The sequence below is a fragment of the Marmota flaviventris genome, chromosome 10 (genome assembly GCF_047511675.1).
Source record: "Marmota flaviventris isolate mMarFla1 chromosome 10, mMarFla1.hap1, whole genome shotgun sequence".
NCBI lineage: Eukaryota > Metazoa > Chordata > Mammalia > Rodentia > Sciuridae > Marmota > Marmota flaviventris.
In genome coordinates, this window is record NC_092507.1 from 51,747,127 (window position 1) to 51,766,458 (window position 19,332).

General features: G+C 33.8%; 2 protein-coding genes across 3 annotated transcripts in view; one reads left to right on the forward strand and one right to left on the reverse strand.

The window, feature by feature from the left end:
• Positions 1 to 19,332, forward strand: part of Alg6 (ALG6 alpha-1,3-glucosyltransferase) — a 94,375-nt gene that overhangs the window by 60,769 nt on the left and 14,274 nt on the right. The window lies entirely within an intron of this gene.
• Positions 1 to 19,332, reverse strand: part of Itgb3bp (integrin subunit beta 3 binding protein) — a 58,523-nt gene that overhangs the window by 12,568 nt on the left and 26,623 nt on the right. The window contains exons 3-5 of one of the 2 annotated variants that reach the window (XM_071617910.1): positions 18,521 to 18,656; positions 8,211 to 8,280; positions 16 to 94 (exon numbers count right to left, since the gene is read on the reverse strand). In XM_071617910.1, coding sequence (XP_071474011.1) covers positions 16 to 94; positions 8,211 to 8,280; positions 18,521 to 18,656 — 285 coding nt within the window. Of the gene's footprint in view, positions 1 to 15; positions 95 to 8,210; positions 8,281 to 13,887; positions 13,958 to 18,520; positions 18,657 to 19,332 lie in introns of both variants that reach the window. The other variant, XM_027949520.2, reaches the window with a different exon arrangement.

Genomic DNA, 19,332 nt, shown 5'->3' on the forward strand with positions numbered 1-19,332 from the left:
AAAAAAAGGGCAAACCTTTATATTATTTAAATTTTTCATTATTTCCATGATTTCTTCTGATGATGTCTCAACTTTAGATAGCAACACCATGAATCTATGAGTGAAAAAAAAATATTTAGCAAGAGTAAGTATTTAAATGTAGTACATTATTTTCAGAGCTTTAATTCTATTTAAAGAAACTTAAGATTCAGTTTTCTAATTCGTTCTTTATAGCTTTCAAAGTGGTAAAAGAAGTAAATGTTCCTCTTTCATTCTTCATTCTTTTACAAACACAATATATATTATCAACTATCCCTTTGGAGTTTCACTCTCTTCTCATTGAACCATGGAAGAGAAGACATAAGCTTGTTCCTTTTCCCATAATAACTTGTGAACACTAACACATTGGGTTCACTTATTTACCTTGATCTGAGTTTATGAAGCAGTGTTATCCAGTGACTTATAACAAATTAGATTTTATAGCTTATATCTTTCAGTGTGAAAAATATATGAAGGCAATTTTTAAATTTGAATAAAGGAAAAAAGAAAAAAATCCTCCTATAATCCTACCTTCTGAACATATTTCTAGTTAGTATTTTGGAAAAATTCTCCTAGATTAAAAAATTTTTTTTGTAAGTTAAAATTGTGCTTTCCTTCTTTTTCTTTTTCTGGGTGCCATTCCCTTATCATGGGGGTTGAACTCAGGGGCACTCAACCACTAAGCCACATCCCCAGCCCTATTTTGTATTTTATTTAGAGACAGGGTCTCACTGAGTTGCTTAGCATCTCGCTTTTGCTGAGGCTTGCTTTGAACTTGCAATCCTCCTGCCTCAGCCTCCTGAGCCGCTGGAATTATGGCATGCCTGGCATAAATTGTGCTTTGATAGAACATCACACATATTTTTTCTTCCACATAGTCCAAATGTCTGTAATTTTAAAGGCTATATAATAGTCTATCTAGTAAACACACTAAAGATGATTCAGCCATTCCCTTATCATGGCAATTTTAGAATCTTTTCCAATTTTAAAATCCCAGAGCTGTATATGATAGTCTATATCAACATAGTATAATAGAAATACAATGCAAGCCATATATGTAATTCAGAATTTTAGTAGCCACATTAAAAGGAATTAAAAATAGGTGAACTTAATTTTAGTATTTTCTGTAATTCAATACATCGTATATTACTTCAACATGTGTTCAATATAAAAAATAGACATTTTATATTTTTTGTCTATTTTATATTCATAGTATATCTCATTTGAGACTTGCCATATTTAAAGAACTCATTAGCCATTTGGCTAGTGACTCCTGTTTCACAGAGCACAAATCATACTACTGCTTTTATGAGAAACTGAGCACTTTATTTAAATACTTATCAAGATTACATCAGTGTTTTCCATTAAAATTTTTGTTATTCAAGACAAACAGTATAGGTTAAAATTTTCATACACATTGGGTACGTTCATATATCTATATATTCAAATAAGGAATAGAGATAAGACAACATTGCAGAAGCAGAAGATTATGAGAGGGAGTAGAATTATGTGTGATTTTTTTACCTTTAAAAAACGTATGGAAAAAAATCTATGGATTTCAATTAAAAATAATTAGTCTGAGGATCCAATTGCTTAATACTGGAAGCTTAGTTTGAGAGAAGGATCACAATGGGATTCCTGCCTTTTCCAAGGAGCAAGTGGAATTATATGACTCCCACTCAGACTGGATACCTCCAGGTTCTCCTATAGGATGTCAAAACCTACTACGTGCCCTGGAGTGCAAAGCAGAGGAAAGTAAGCTACTTTGCTACAGGAAGGAATCCTTGTATCTCATATTCCTTTCCTGGAATTCCTTTCCTGGAGCGGCAAAACTCTTCCACACAGTCCTTCCACACACACCATATCTTAACAGGTGGTACTCCTTGTTGACCTTTAGGGAACTGTGTGGGAAGAGTTGGATCCTGCTGGACTTGTGCAATGTAGCATCCCCAAAAGGATCTCCTAACACTATACCAAATTAAGACAATCACTGAGAAGCCAGGCTAAGCAAACTGTTTTGACAATCTTGAACTGCATGGACTGAGTTTCAATGATCTAGGGGAGTTCTTTTCAAGACATACTTGACATGTCTAAACTGCTTTTTCAGGGACAAGTTTCTCCACTGCAGGATCAAGTGGCCTAGTAGATCTGTTATTTTAATTTCCTTTCTTCTCCTCTTATTCCCTTTGCTTCTTCCTAGAGGAAGTCAACTCTTTCTACATCAATGGCAACCAAATTCCTGGAATGGTTTTATAACTGTCATTCATCTGTTAAATCTGAGAAATGCAGTATGTATGTTCTTTTCCCCATCTTCTAAGTAGAAAAGCCTTCATAAACTTTGGAGATAAACTGCTTGCTGAGCAAATTTGGTAGAGAAGTAATGGTGACTACTCCTTCACCCTAGACAAAATGGTGTTCTTATAAGCATAGTTATTACCACTTGTGATAACCAGATATTCACTGCTTACTGATAATTTTTTTTTATACTTTCAAAGCATGGTTCAATTCTACTTCACTGTACTGTGACAGCATTACTGTTTGCTTAAGAGTCACTCTTCAGTATCATCTCAATGATCTTCAAACATTTATTTATTTTTGATAACTAACAATCTTTTACTTTTTTTCAACTGCTACAGAACCTATTTATTGTAGTATAACATTTCAAAGTTACTGTTGCTCTCCCTTTCAAGTTGGAGAATAATAGTCTCATCAGGGAGTGTCATTCTTGCAGAATACTATTCCATTCTTAAATAGGTTTGCCTCTGGCTGAACTGGATCAAATTATTCATCTTAAAATGATACTTTAAACTGTTCAGATATTGATAGGAGTGCATCGTCCAGATAGTTAGTGACTGCTGCCAGCTTTATGACACCTTATATTTTAACAAACAATTATAACATAACTTGAGAAAACAGAACTACTGGTCCTCCTTGAATTAACCTCTTCTTTGTTCATCAATAAAGATCCCAAAGTATTCATTTTTAGCATCTCGTAATTCAAAATAGTCTGGATTGGTCCTTATGATACTTTAAAAAGAAATTATGGTCACATATGGTGGCACATGTGTGTAATCCCAATATTACATGCCTATAATCCTCCTGGGGAGGCTGAGGCAAGAGAATTGCAAGTTCAAAGCCAGCCTCAGCAACTTAGCGAGACCCTAATTCAATGAGACCCTGTCGCTAAATAAAATATAAAAAGGGGCCAGGGATGTGGCTCAGTGTAAAAGTGCTCCTAGGGTTCAATCCCTGGCTAAAAAAAAAAAAGAAAGAAAGAAAAGAAACTTATGATCCACTTGGTTTGGTACACTAAAAAGTTGTTTAAAGACTTGACATATTTGTCAGATTGCCTTAGCTCAGGGTAGATTCTTATGGTATGTCAACTGTGAATATCTTCTTTTCTCCTGAGAAAGCCATATGTCAAAAATTAAAATCCAGAATTCTGTAATTTTCTTCAGAGAAAGTTCTTATTATTAAGTGCACTGAAATTAGATTCTTCGCCAAATAAAAGCCATGAGAGGCACTGGATGTAACCATTACTTATGCTTTTAGTTCTTTATTAAATTTCTGAAGAAATTCTCAAGTCATGTGTAACTTGACTTTTTCTTTCTTTTTTGGTGGTACTGTGAATGGAACTCAGGCCTTCATTCATACTTAGGCAAGCACTCTACTTTTGAGCCCTATCCCTTTTAAAATTTCTGGAAGACAGGATCTCACTAAGTTGCCCAGGGCTAGCCTCTAACTTCCGATCCTTCCTCCTCAGCTTCCCAAGAAGTTGGGTTACAAGCATAAGCCACAATGCCAGCCTATAACTTGATTTTTAAAACTACCATTCTATTTCAGTTCTATGTTTTCCCTATCTTGACCATTTTCAATTATTTCCCATTCTAAGCTTTAAATTGTTTCATCATTGTGTTAGCTTTGTGTCACCATGACCAAACACCTGACAAGAACAACTTAAAGGAGGAAAAGTTTGTTTTGGCTTACAGCTTCAAAGTATTCTGTTTCTGGTCAGCCAGCTCAACTAGTCTCGGCTTGAGGAGAGGCAGAACATCATGGTGGAAAGGTGTGGTAGAAGAAAGCAACTCAGCTCAGGGCAGTCAGGGAAAGCAGAGAGAGGAAGGGGTGGCAGACAAACCCTTTCAGGGCATGACCCCAGTGACCTACTTCCTCCAACTACGTCCCACCCCCCAGTAGTCCACTGAGCTATCAATGGATTAATCAGTGTGAAAGCTCTCATGATCCATCCAATCATTGCTCTCCTCTGAACCTTGAGGCATTGGAGACTATATTGGTAAAAACCACATGAGCTTTTAGGGACATTCCAGGTCCAAAATAAAACAGTTATTCTCCTTTTTAAAATTCCTAAGATGCATTTGGAGCTAACATTTTTTTTTGTTAGTGCTTTCTGAGTTCAAAGCACTCACTTAAAAAAACTCTGTAACCATTAAGCAGTAACTCCCTTTGCCCATCCCAACCAGCCTCTCTTAATTTATAGTATACTTCTTGTCTCTGAATTTGTCTAGTCTAAATATTACATATAATTGGAAACTTACAAAATTTGTCCTTATGTCTCTGCACATTTGCAAAATTCACCCATGTTGTAGCATGTTTCAGGAGTTTAATCCTTTTAATGATGAACAATATTTCATTGCATGTACATATCATATTTTGTCTATTCATTCATCCAGTGATAAACATTTGGATTGTTTTTACCTATTGGGTACTGTGAAAAATGCCTAAATGAACAAATATCTGTCTGAATCATAGTTTTCTGTTTTGGTGGATGAGGCATATACCAAAGAATTAAAACTGATTTTGGTACTGGGGATTGAATCCAGAGGTGCTTAACCACTGAGCTACATCCGCAGCCTTTTTATTTTCACTTTTTAAATTTTGAGACAGAGTCTCAGTAAGTTGCTTACAGCATAAGTTGTTGGGGCTGGCATTGACCTTGTGCTCCTCCTGCCTCAGCTTCCTGAACCACTGGGATAATAGGCATGTGCCACCACATCCAACCTATTTAATTTTTTGAGGATCTGTGAGACTATTTTCTAATTTCTCCACACCCTTGCCACATTTATTATTTTCCATTGTTTGTTTGTGTAAACAGCCATCAGAGTATGTATAAAGTGGCATCTCACTGTGGTTTCAATTTGCATTATTTTAATGATTAATGATGTACAACATCTTTTCATGTGCTTATTGGTCATTTTATATAAAGAAAATGTGGTATACATACACAATGGAATATTACTCAGCCTTAAAGAAGAATGAAATTATGGCATTTGTAGGAAAATGGATGGAGATAGAGGATATCATGCTAAGTAAAATAAACCAATCCCCAAAACCCAAAAGCTTTCTCTGATTTGTGGATGCTGATCCATAAAAACTGAGGAAAACTGAGTAAGATTAGTGTATCATATCAACGCCAATTTCCTGGTTGTGATAATGTATTAAGAGTTTTGTAAGATGTATGACAGGAAACTGGGAAACGGAAACACATGATCTCTGTTTTACTTCTCACAATGGCTTGTGAATCTATAATTATCTATTATGGATCAGCATCCACATATAACTATCCATATTATCTATAATTTTCAGTGTACAAGTTTTTTACCTAGATATTTTTTTCCTTTCAGATGATACTGTAAATGGAAGTGCTTCCTAATTTCCTTTTCAAATTGTTCATTACAGTGTATAGAAATTTTTCTGTATTGTTCTTTTATCCTGAAATTTTGCTGATATAGTTTGTTAGCTGGTAAGTATCTTCTTGTGCATTCTTCATGCTTTCCTACATATCGGATCATGTCATTTGCAAAGAGAAATAATTTTAATTATTCCTTCCCAATTTATATGCCCTTCCTTCCTCCTTTCTTTACTTCCCCCCTTTATTCCTCACTCCTACCTATCTAATTGCTCTGGCTAGAATTTCCAGTATGATATTGAATACCAGTGTCCAAAGTGGGTGTCCTTGTGTTGTTTCTGATCCTTTTTTATTAAACTTATTTTTTTAGGTGTAGTTGGACACAATACCTTTATTTTATTTATTTTTATGTGGTGCTGAGGATCGAACCCAGGGCCTCGCATGTGCTAGATGAGCGCTCTACCACTGAGCTACAACCCCAGCCCTTGTTTCTGATCTTAGGCCTTTAAGTCCTCCATGTCAAAAATTTTAAACAGTTGAAAACAAGTCTCTTTTAAACATTGGTTTCCTCTTAGCCTTTGCTTACCTAAGAATTCAGGCATAACTATGTTTTCATCCTAAGTTTTGATAACATTCTCAACTAACTTATTACTTAAGACCCTCATTTTATGCAGAAAGTGATCTATAAGTCAATATTCCTGTTGAATGATTAAATACTTAAAATTCAGTGACGAGAAACTCAGAATACTGACCAGTGATTACTTGTCACAATTAAGCTGACTACATAAAAAATAGGTAACACTTGTAATCCCAGAGGCTTGGGAGGCTGAGGCAGGAGGATTGAAAGTTCAGAGCTAGCCTCAGTAAAAAGCAAGGCACTAAGCAACTCAGTGAGACCCTGTCTCCTAAATAAAATACAAAATAGGGCTGGGGATGTGGCTCAGTGGGCGAGTGTCCAAGTTCAATCCCTAGGACCCTCCCTCAAAGAAGCAACACTAACCAAAAATCAGTACTGGCATAACTCCTTACTATTTTAAAGGTTTTATTTGGATTAGCACAAATACAAAAAAAAAAAAAAAAAAAAAAAAACACCTAAAAAAGATATTCTTCTGCTTACAAGTGAATAAACCAGCGATTAAAAGTAAGTCCTGAAAAACAGGAGGGATTCTTATGGTACTAGAACTGTTCTGTATCTTGATTGTGATGGTGGATACAATAACCGACATGTTATAAAACTGTACAGAACTAAATACACACACAAATGAGTTTATGTAAAATTGAGGCAATCTGAGTAAGACTAGTGTATCATGTCAATGCCAATTTCCTGGTTGTGATAATGTACTAGAGTTTTGTAAGGTGTTATGTCAGGAAACTGGGAAAAGGAAACACATTATCTCTGTTTTACTTCTCACAATGGCTTGTGAATCTATAATTATCTGAAAATAAAAAGTTTAATGAAAATAAACCTTACAGAAGGATAGTCATAATTATTATGTTTTCACAGCAGTGCCAGCAACAGCAGCAAATTGGCAAGGAAAAGACAAACCAATGGCAGTGAATTATATATTTTCCTTGCAAAACATAAAGACTATAGAAGTTCACATAAAATATTAATGTGTAGGTGTTTGTTTACAAATGGGCTGTATTGACATGCCACTAACTGCTTGTTTCTAAAAAAAAAAAATAATAAAAAATCTAGAATACAAAACTGTGTTTTCCTTTTGGGAGACTTCTTACATTTAAAATTCTCCAAGTTAATACAGAGCCACATCCCCAGCCTTGCAAGCAATTTTTGAATGAAGTGATTTGACTATATATCGCTAATCTAAAGTCAAAAAAGCCCACAAACAGGGGTTGGGGTTGTGGATCAGCAGTAGAGCACTCACCTTGTATGTGTGAGGCCCTGGGTTTGATCCTTAGCACCACACAAAGATAAATAAATAAAATAAAGGTATTGTGTCCAAGTACAACTAAAAAATAAAAATTTAAAAAGCCCACAAATAAATGTTGAATGCTTAGAAAGTTTGGTTTTGGCAGTGCCACAAATATAGGAGTTCTGGAACTATTTTGTGTGTTGTAGGGTTAAGCAAATGTGCAAATATTTTGCTGTTCTTAGAAGACAGATTTGTTTGAGAATAGATAGAAATATGAAAAGGGGAAAAGTAACAACAACAACTAAAAACCTGTATCACTATGAACCCATGAATCTAAGGCCAATTAGCGAAAGGCCAACTAATAAATGTAGGAATGATGGAGTTTGAAAATCACCACTGTGCAAACACTGTGCAATAATTGGAATTCTTCAAATAATTTTAATTTTATTGTAAGACAATACTCTTATACAGAAGTTACTATGAATAATTATTAGCCTTCAAAAATAAATTTATTTAGAAACTTATTTTGATGTCATTTTTCTTTACTTTCATCATAACCATTTACTGAGTTCTCCCATCAGAAAATAGATGATTCTATTCTGATTGACTAAGAATGTATTTTAGAAGCACCCTAACTGGGCTAGGGTGTGGCTTAGTGGTAGAGTGCTTACCTAGCATGCACGAGGCACTGGGTTCGATCCTCAGCACCACATAAATGTAAATTAAAGATATTGTGTCCACCTAAAATTTAAGAATAAATATTTAAAAAAAGCACCCTAACTTTCTAAATTATAATTCGAAAATCTGGTTTTATTGAAGAACTAGCTAGGTATGTCTAAAAGTCATGCTGGCCATCATAACACCACATGTTATTCTAATAATTTATTTATGTGTATACTTTCCATTCTAGAAAATAAGCTCCTCAAGGAACAAAACAGATTTTATTAATCTGTGTAGCCCTAGTACCTGGCACAATATTTGGTATCAATATACAATATATATTTGTTGAATAAAAGTATAAAGCATCATTTAATTTGTTTCTCAAAATTTGATCATTACTAATCTGGAGATCATAAACTAAGACCTATCTTTCCTGTACTGTACGTATCAAAGACCTAGGAAAAAAACAAGCATCAGAAGTAACCAAGCCTAAGAGACATTTATACATGTTTTGTTGATAGTATCAAGTAATAGTTTAAATAATCCACTTTCCCCCACACTTTGAATTCTACGGGCTACTCAAAATTCTGTGAAAAGGGGTGGGGAGACGGTATTTGAACAGTCATTAAATATGTTTGGGAAAATGCTGAAAATCACAAGTTGAATAGAACTCAAGAATTTAAGTAACCCAATGATCTTCAACAGGGGATTATGTGGCTCTCTAGGGAACATCTGGCAATGTCTAGAGACACTTTAATTATGACAAACACTGATGAGAGGGATGCTGGTGCACATCCCATAATGCATAGGACAGCCTCTACCACAAAGAATTACCCAACCCAAATGTCAATAGTGTTTAGGTTGAGAAACCCTGAAGTAATCTAATGTATTAAACTTCTTTTGGCAGTAAAAGACTCAATATAGACCTATTTAACTTTAAGGCAAAAAAGGGATTTATGGGAGGAATACTAGTGTATCTCCCAAATAATAAGATTCACCAAGGCTTCAGGATAACTAGAAGAAGTGAGAAGACAAATGGAACTCTCTCACTTCTCTCGTCTCCGGTTATGGCTTCTTTCTGACACACTCCTGCAAACCTGTTTCTTCTATGTGGTGAAGAACATGGCTCCCACTAACAGCTTTGCTTGAAGATCATTATCTGAGAAACAGTCACACTCTTCCTTCTTCCAACTCTATAAATCCTGCAGAATAACTAATTGACTGGGTTTTGTGAGTGGATATAGGCCAGATGCCCACCCCTGGATAAAATCAACAGTCCAGGGAGTGAAGTCATGTTGAAATTTTGTAGTCTGGCAATAAAGGGCCACATTACTAGAATGAGGTGAAGAGTAATTTTAAAATTACCAGTGAGTTTCTTTTTATGAAAAGAAGTTTTAAAATAGTGCAATTAATCAATTTTCTCATGAAAAGCTGTCTTACATTTTCCTCTAAAATTTTTACTCTTTGTACCTTTCATATTCATACCTACAATGCATCCAGAATTGATTTTTATGTGTAGTATGAGAGTCCAGATCCAATTTCCCCCACATTATTAGTCAATTGACTAATGGTATCTTTTATGGGAGATATCAGATATTTAGGCAAAAAACAAACAAACAAACAAAAAACCTCTTGTAGAGAAAGGAACATATATAGAGTAACCCATCTAAATAACATTATTCTTTAAAACATCTTACCTTGGGAACAAATCTTTACTCCTCACACTTCAGATAGAGCCCTAATATCCAGAGTATACAAAGAACTCAAAAAATTAAACAATAAGAAAACAAATAACCCAATCAACAAATGGGCCAAGGACCTGAACAGACACTTCTCAGAGGAGGACATACAATCAATCAACAAGTACATGAAAAAATGCTCACCATCTCTAGCAGTCAGAGAAATGCAAATCAAAACCACCCTAAGATACCATCTCACTCCAGTAAGATTGGCAGCCATTATGAAGTCAAACAACAAGTGCTGGCGAGGATGTGGGGAAAAGGGTACACTTGTACATTGCTGGTGGGACTGCAAACTGGTGTGGCCAATTTGGAAAGCAGTATGGAGATTTCTTGGAAAGCTGGGAATGGAACCACCATTTGACCCAGTTATTCCCCTTCTAGGTCTATTCCTTAAAGACCTAAAAAGAGCATACTACAGGGACACTGCTACATCAATGTTCATAGCAGCACAATTCACAATAGCAAGACTGTGGAACCAACCTAGAAGCCCTTCAATAGACGAATGGATAAAAAAAATGTGGCATTTATACACAATGGAGTATTACTCTGCATTAAAAAATGACAAAATCATGGAATTTGCAGGGAAATGGATGGCATTAGAGCAGATTATGCTAAGTGAAGCTAGCCAATCCCTAAAAAACAAATGCCAAATGTCTTCTTTGATATAAGGAGAGTAACTAAGAACAGAGTAGGGAGGAAGAGCATGAGAAGAAGATTAACATTAAACAGGGATGAAAGGTGGGAGGGAAAGGGAGAGAGAAGGAAAATTGCATGGAAATGGAAGGAGACCCTCATGGTTATACAAAATTACATACAAGAGGAAGTGAGGGGAAAAAAAAAAACAAGGGGGAGAAATGAATTACAGTAGATGGGGTAGAGAGAGAAGACGGGAGGGGAGGGAAGGGGAGGGGGGATAGTAGAGGATAGGAAAGGCAGCAGAATACAACAGACACTAGTATGGCAATATGTAAATCAGTGGATGTGTAACCGATGTGATTCTGCAATCTGTATATGGGGTAAAAAATGGGAGTTCATAACCTACTTGAATCAAAGTGTGAAATATGATATGTCAAGAACTATGTAATGTTTTGAACAACCAACAATAAAAATTAAAAAAAAAAGGAGTAATTAAAAATGAAAATGTTGTTAAGGAGAGAGGAAAAACAAACCAAATACCAAATGGAAATCAAATAGAAAAATGGTGGCTTTAAACTTAGCCATAATGGTAATTAAACAAAACACAAAATGTTATAATCATTTAAAACTATCTCATAAATTTAGTTTAATTTCAGATTTTTTTAAAAAATTCAGGTCTTGGCTGGGCATGGTGGTACATGCCTGTAATCCCAGAGGCTCGGGAGGCTAAGGTAGGAGGATCACAAATTCAAAGCCTAAGGTGCAAAGCAATTCGGTTGGACCCTATTTCTAAATAAAATACAAAAAAAAAAAGGTTGGGGATGTGGTTTAGTGGTTGAGTGCCCCTGAGTTCAATCCCCAGTACCTCCCCTTCAAATCAAGCCTTTAGAGAGGTTTTTAAAAATAATAATAAAGGGCTGGGGATGTGGCTCAAACGGTAGCGCACTCGCCTGGCATGCGAGCGGCCCGGGTTCGATCCTCAGCACCACATACAAACAAGGATGTTGTGTCCGCCAAAAACTGAAAAATAAATATTAAAAAATTAAAAAACAAAATAATAAAAAAAATTCAGAACAGTAGGAAAAGAACCCATTGCTAAAATTAACTCCTTGACAGGTCTTAATAATATTATTTAAAAAATGAAAAAAATTAAAATGTATTTTTATATATTTAAGAAAATCTGATTATATTTAAATTCACTAATTCTAATACCAAATCACAGAATTATCAATATATATATGTAATGGGGATCTTTGAAACAAATACTGAAATTAAAAAATAAAATAAATAGAAATTGCTAAGTGATCCATAACCAAGGTTCTTCCCTTGGTATCTGAAAGCACACTTCCATTAAAACTATTAAAAAAAAAATTCAAGTTCTAGGCAAATTGATAGGTTCAGAAGAAGAAAGAAATGGAAGCAAACTATAAAAAGCTGGAACAGTTTAAGTAGAGCGGTTCAGGAAGGAATTCAGCAGGCAGGTTTAGCTTGCTTACATGGTATAATCACTTTTGTCCAGAGACACTTCCTCTTTCACTGCATTCTTTTACTTTTAAGTTCTTTATATTTCATATAGTTGCATCAGAAATCCATTTGGTTTGCCAGGCAACAGTTTTCAAATACAATACTATCCCTTGTTCATAATTGCTACTTGCTTTCACTGTATATCCTTTTGTACAACTTTTTGTTATGTACGTATGTTGCCTACTTTTCAAAAAAATAAATAATTTAAATAAAAAAAACAAAGCTTTCCTCTTAATATCTAGTGGAGATCAGTTTCACTGAGGAAATGAGAACTTTTGAGTTGGGGAAGAAGAGTGGTAATTTACAACAAAAATATTTGTGGGGTATGGAAGATGGGAAGATGAAAATAGTTGGAGCCGGTGAGAACATGGCTAGGAAAACAATTTCTAAAAGCAAAAGAGGTATAAAGAGGTATCATGATAGATGTAGTAGATTCCAAACAATGAAACTTCTCTGAAGAGACTCTTTCCTTCATCCATATAATAGTTTAATTGGCATTCAGTATTCATATCTTTTAATCTAGACTTCTACTGATTAATACTATAGTTCAATTACATTATAAAGTAAATAGACTTGTGATCTTACCTGGGGTTATAACTACAAATTATAATACTCTGCATGGAAAATGCATCTGAGTCCCACACAAATGACTTAGAAAACATTTTTAAACATAATGAATTTATAAGTTGAGGAAGGCTTATTAACTTACATTATAAGACCAGGAGCTCCTAGTTAGAAAAACTTTATTTTCCCCATCTTTACCCTACAGTGTCCATCATAAGGAATGGCACTGAAATGGTAAATGAGTTGAACATACGAACTACTTTGACATTTTAATCTCTTGTTCTGCTTACTTCAATCTTTCCAGGAAAATATAAATATAATGTCCAGGGTACACAGGCAACAGCCTTCTGCAGCCTTCATTCAAAGGTACCACTGGCAGGCCAATGTAAAAATAGTTGGTTGCTGGCATGTAAAGGTTCTGAGTTCCTCTAGATCCTCACTCTACCAGCTTCACTGTATTCCTAGCTCCATCTTGAACCAGCTATGTGTTTAGCATTCTGTTCCCAAACAATTCATTACTTCTCTATACATGTAAATTTGAAATGGGTGTTTTCCTTAGTTTCACCCTAAACTGGTGTATTATACATCAGTTGGCAGAATGGGGCTCGATAAGTATTAAAATTAAGGCATTATATATCACTATTCTATGAGCACCTCAAAACATATCACAAGTTTTTTTTTTTTTTTTAAGGAAGAATACTTCATGAACATAGCATAATTTGGTAGATTTCATTCCTCATACCCTCTCTTCCTTCACTCTTGATCCCATTCCTTTACTCTATTGGTTTCCCTTCTATTTTTGTGAGATTCCCTTTTTTTTTTATTCCTCTCCCATTTGGAGAAACAAAATTTACCAAATTATGCTATGTCCATGTACAAATATACCACCATGAATCTCATATATAATTATAATGCACAAATCAATATATTAGTAATAGAAGGGAGATCAGTAGTGCACAGCAAGTAGATCAGGGGCAGGGAGGAGAGAAGAAAAAGACAAAGTACTGGGAAATGAGAGTGATCAAATTAAATTCTGTGTGTATATGAATTTGGCATAATAAATCCCACTATTATATATAATTATAATATAACCAATAAAAATTACCAAGACATTTATTACCATAAAAAAGAAAGACTCCTTCAGCTCAGGTATAAACTATTAATTTCTATAAATAAATGATTGCTCTTAAATTGTATGAAACCTCAAAAACAACAAACTTACGTATCATTGTCTTTTACTGTAGATTTCTTTCTTTCAGTTAAACTAAGGTGATTCAATTTTTTTCTCTTTCCTATATATATGAAATAAAGAAAAGAACAAAGTTGAGAGAGAAACTGTCAATTTTTAAATAGAATTTAGATTGCCAAATTTTAAATAGAAAATAAAACTGTGGACAAATAAAAGGGAGATGAGAGCAAAAAAAGTGTCTTATTTTGGTTTTTCCACTTCCTATTCTCATGATTTTTTGTACATGATAACATTGTATTGGAAAAATAATCTTTTGAATAGAATTTCCATTGAAGTTTGATATATTAATAAGAAAACTATGTATATCCAATTTGATAATATAATTAGGTTTAAACAATACACTTTACTAAATAATGGATAAGTATTAATAATTATTAATATTAATATTTAATTAAGTATTTTAATCAAAGATACCTTTTTTTTTTTTAAGGTACTAGGGACTGAACCCAGAGGGTCTTAACGACTGAGCTACATCCCCAGACCTTTTTTGTATCTTATTTAGAGACAGCGTCTCACCAAATTTCTTAGGGCCTTGATAAATTGCTGAGACAGCCCTCAAACTTGTGATCCTCCTGCCTCAGCCTCTGGAGCCGCTAGGATTACAGGCATGTACCACTGTGCCTGGCCAAAGACATATATTAAGGTTTCCAAAGTGTGCATTATTTCACTCCTATTGTTTTCTTAACGTTAACAAGGGATTGTTGATACTTAGAAAACAGTTAAATTCCTAATAATATAACAGTAGAATAAATATGACTATAGGGATAAAAGAACCTATTTATTTAACATGTGCATAAGGTACAATGTGATGTTTTATTAATGTATACATTGTGGAATGGCTAACTTAAGCTAATTAATGTATCTATTACCTCACATACTTATCATGGTTTTATGGCCAGAACATTTAAAATCTCCTCAGCAATTTTCAAGTATACAATTCATTGTTACTTACTATAGTTACCATATTATATACAACAGATCTCCTAAACTTATTCCTCTAATCTAACTGACCAATATCTTTCCATTTCTCCTATCCCCACAATCAGTCCTTGGTAACTTCCCCTCTAGTCTCTGCTCTATGAGTTTGACCTTTCACATTCTACTTATTAAGACCATGCACTATTTTTCTGTGCCTGGATTATTCATTTAACATGTCCCCCAGGTTAATCCATGTTGTGGCAAATGGCAGGATATCTCCGTATTACACTGTGTGTGTGTGTGTGTATGTGTGTACGCTGCATTTTCCTTATCTATTCATCGCTGATGTACATTTAGGTTAAGTCCATATCTTGGTTACTGAATATCGTTAAAATGAATACATGAGTGCAGATATATCTCTTTGATACATTGATTTCATATCTTTTGAATATATACCTAGTAGTAAGTCTATGAGGTCATATGGTAGTTCTACACTTTTTTTTGAGGACCCAAATCTTTAAATGCATATTCATTTATAAATACTTGGAAAGATCGTTATATAGGTTGAGCATCTTTAGTCTGAAAATCTAAAATGCTCCAAAAACCTAAAACTTTTTGAATACAGAATTTTTATATTAGGTATGTTCAACAAAGTAACTATGCAAATATTCCAAAATCTCAAAAACTCTAAAAGACACTCAACCTGTAGCACCTACTAATGCATATCATTTGTTAAAAGTATTTTAGATAACAATAAAAGAAGTAAATGATTACATCTCAGTATGCAATGAAATGAATAACAAACTTTTTGCTACCAATGAAAGTCAACAGAAACTATTTTCCAATGTATAAATGGAGACCCCCTCCTCATTCTACATATTTTTATGTAGTTCCATTTGTTCAACAACTGGCACTGCAGTTATTATTAACTCAATGTTTCTATTATTTTACTAAGAATCATTTAATACAATGTACCATGAAAAACTCCTCACACTCTCCCAACAGAAATATATAATTTAAAATCTTCTAGAAGTGAAATGAAAAAAAAGTAGTATATCAGTAAAAGGGTTTTCTAGTTACTTAATAATTACTTATTTAATTTCATTCTATTTTTTAAAAAAGACGATTAACATATCCAAAAAGTACATGGAGTCTATATGACATTTGTCTTGCTAGATACATATATAAGTTAACAAAAGTTGTGTACTTAAGTTCCTTTAAGTGTAGTTTCACAAAACATTGGTGATCAATCCACTATCACTCAATCAGGACTACATTCAGAATTGTATTTGAAGTTTCTGGCAAGGCTCTAGGGAGTACATTCTCTAATTAGTGAAAACAGCTTTCAATAGATCACAAGGTTTGGAAGCACAACTAATGATGAAAATAATGGCTAACACATACTATTTATTAGGGTCAAATACTGTTTTTAATATATATAATAACTAATTAATTTGCACAATAACTCTGAGGTAGTCACTCTTTTATGGGTGAGATAGTTAGTGAGTCTGGCATTCAAGCCTCAATAACAAAAAAAGCCAAGAGTTGAGGAAAACCTTTATCTACAGAGGTTCAAGTAATTTGTCTAAGTTGCTCACATACTAGTTTCTAACATTTTTCTGAAAGAGTTACTTGTAGGCCAAGTTGGAGATCTGTAAGCTAAAAGGTGAATAGGCATCTTAATATGATTCTGCTTTCCTTTTTTGCTTTCTTTTTTTTCCCTCTCTCTCTTTTTTGTTCCCGTGTACATGTATGTGTTTGTGCGTGCCCATGTGGTACTGGGGATTGAGCCCAGGGTTGCTCTATCACTGGGCATTTCCCCAGCTCTTTTTATTTTATTTTGAGACAAGGTCTCACTAAATTGCTCAGGTTGGCCTTAAACCTAAGATCCTCCTGTCTCAGTCTCCCTAGTTGCTGGGATCATAAGTGTACATCACTGTATCTATCTTCTATTTTTTTAAATTAACCAAATTAATATCATTAAGCAATACTGAAGGGTGAAGAAATTCTTTGGAGGAAAAACTTAAAATAAAATGAAAAATAAAAATGTTACTGTTCCATTTTTATTCAAAATTAAAACACTATTTAAGTTTCTTGGGAAGAAATGGGATAATCTAAAAATATTACCTATATAATTGAATAGAAAGCTATCAACAAGAAAAGTAGAATTGCTTTTAATCTACTAAAATGTCAATATTTGGGAAGCAACAATACAATTATAGGTTTTTAAGAAGCTCACATCTATAAATTGGCTCACATCTATCAAATTACTACAGCTTTAAACAGAAAATTGTTTTCCACCTCTTTCGGAATAAGTATCTGTTTCTTTTCTCACTTGGGAAAAAATGAGTTTTGCCAGATACCTTCCATTTTTTTAAATATTTATTTTTTAGTTTTAGGTGGACACAATATCTTTATTTTATTTTTATGTGGTGCTGAGAATCGAACCCAGTGCCTCATGCTACATCCCCAGCCCCCCAGATACCTACCATTTTGTTAGTCTTTTCAAAGAACCAACATTTGATTCTGTTGTTTTTTTCCATTCATATTTTCACTATATCCTCTACTATTTTGGATTCATTCTGTTTTTCATCCTTTGCCAGTTGAAGCTTAGTTCATTAATTTTCAGCCTTCCTTTTTAAATATATGCATTTATAGGTTAAACTAAATTTTCTCCTAGGAAATGTGTTAGTATAATTTAGGAATAAGTTTTTCCAGTAGGAGCTGACATGTTTTCATTATCATTCAATTCTGAATATTTTATACATACTATTTCGATTTTTCTGATTAGCAAATTATTTAGAAACTTTTTGGAATCCAAACACATAAACTAAAAACTTTTAAAGGCATGTCTTTTCATTATTGATTCCTAATTATAGGAAATTTTGGTTTGAGAATGTAATCTGTATGACAGCAATTATTTTTAAAATTTTTTTAATATTTATTTTTAGTTGTAGTTGGACAAACTGACACCTGTATTTCACTTATTTATTTTTATGTGGTGCTGAGGATTGAACCCAGGGTCTCGCACGTGCCAGGCGAGTGCTCTAACGGTGAGCCACAACCCCAGCCCCAACAGCAATTTTTATAACAGTGAGATTTCCTCTGTGACTCCAAATTGGTTACACTTTTGTGAAAGTTCTATGTGTGCTTTTAAATATATTCGATATTATAACTGAGAAGTGTTCTCATTAGAATCAAACTTGCTAATTGTGTTTTGTTTATATCTTTCTTAACGTTTTTGCTTCATCAGTTTCTGAAAGACATAGTTTAAAATCTCCTACTATGATAAACTAACATTTAGAAGTATCAGTCTTAAACTATAGTACAGCAGTACCTGAGTTATGTGCCCTTTAATTTATGTACATGATGGATAGCTTGTTAAGGGGTGTACCTGTAACTATTATAATTGATAGTAGCTGAAGGCAGGTAGTCCATAATTTCTATTTAGTGGATAGAATAGTAAAGGAACAAAGTCTGCAGTAACATTTTTTTAAAAAATGCCTGGAAAGTTTACATTTATGCCCAAAATAACACCTATATTCTATCTAGCATTTTCTATGTTAAATTCTTTGAGAAAAGAGAAAAAATCAGTTTTAACAAGATCCATATATTATTAAATAAAAATCCTGATTTAACCAATAACTAGAAAAATCTTATCATAAATGGAAAAGAATGTTCAACTAACCATTTGATGGCCCATTTCCGGGCTCTTGTTCTTTAGAGCTTGTGGGAGAAGAAAATGGACTCATTTGACAAGTTCCAGTTGTTGGAGAATAAGCTGTAATACTTCTCTTCTTTGTGATTTTTGAAGGATCAAATGACTGGAAATAAATAATTTTGGAACAGAAATAATTACATTTAGTTATAGTTCTTTTAAAAACTCAGCAAATCAAATCAATATTGGTTTCCTTCCTCTGTCTTTTCAGAATTCAAATATACTCAGTTACCATTTTCAAAATGAACGCTGTCCTTTCAAATTAGGTAGGTGCTTCAGGTTTCTATAATAATTAGGGCATCTAAATTTGATACTTAGAAAATTTTAATATTAAAGGGTTACTACTTTCTGAGATGATATTTTCTAACGTTTAGAAATGACCGACTCATATAACCACATTCTCACTTTTAATTTCACTTGAACCTGAAATATAATAATGGGCCAGGCCAAGAAAACTCTTGGAGATGCTTATTACTAGACCTACAAGGAAATCCCAGGAAAGATCAGTACAGTCCTACATCTTTACACAGTTCTCTGACACAGTGTCTTGCCTTAATGATAAAGAAGATAATGTCTAAATAACTGCATCCAACATTTTAAGACTTTTGAGAATTTGGCCTAAATTATAAAATTCGTCTCCGAAGCTTCCTCCTTTGTGTTCCCCTAGGAGTCTAAATCCAGGTAAAGTATTTTGATAACATTTTAATTTGTCTACTCCATCAGAATTTACTCCTAAAAATAGACATTTCTTCATCCTTGTACCCTGGAGAACTTAAAAACGT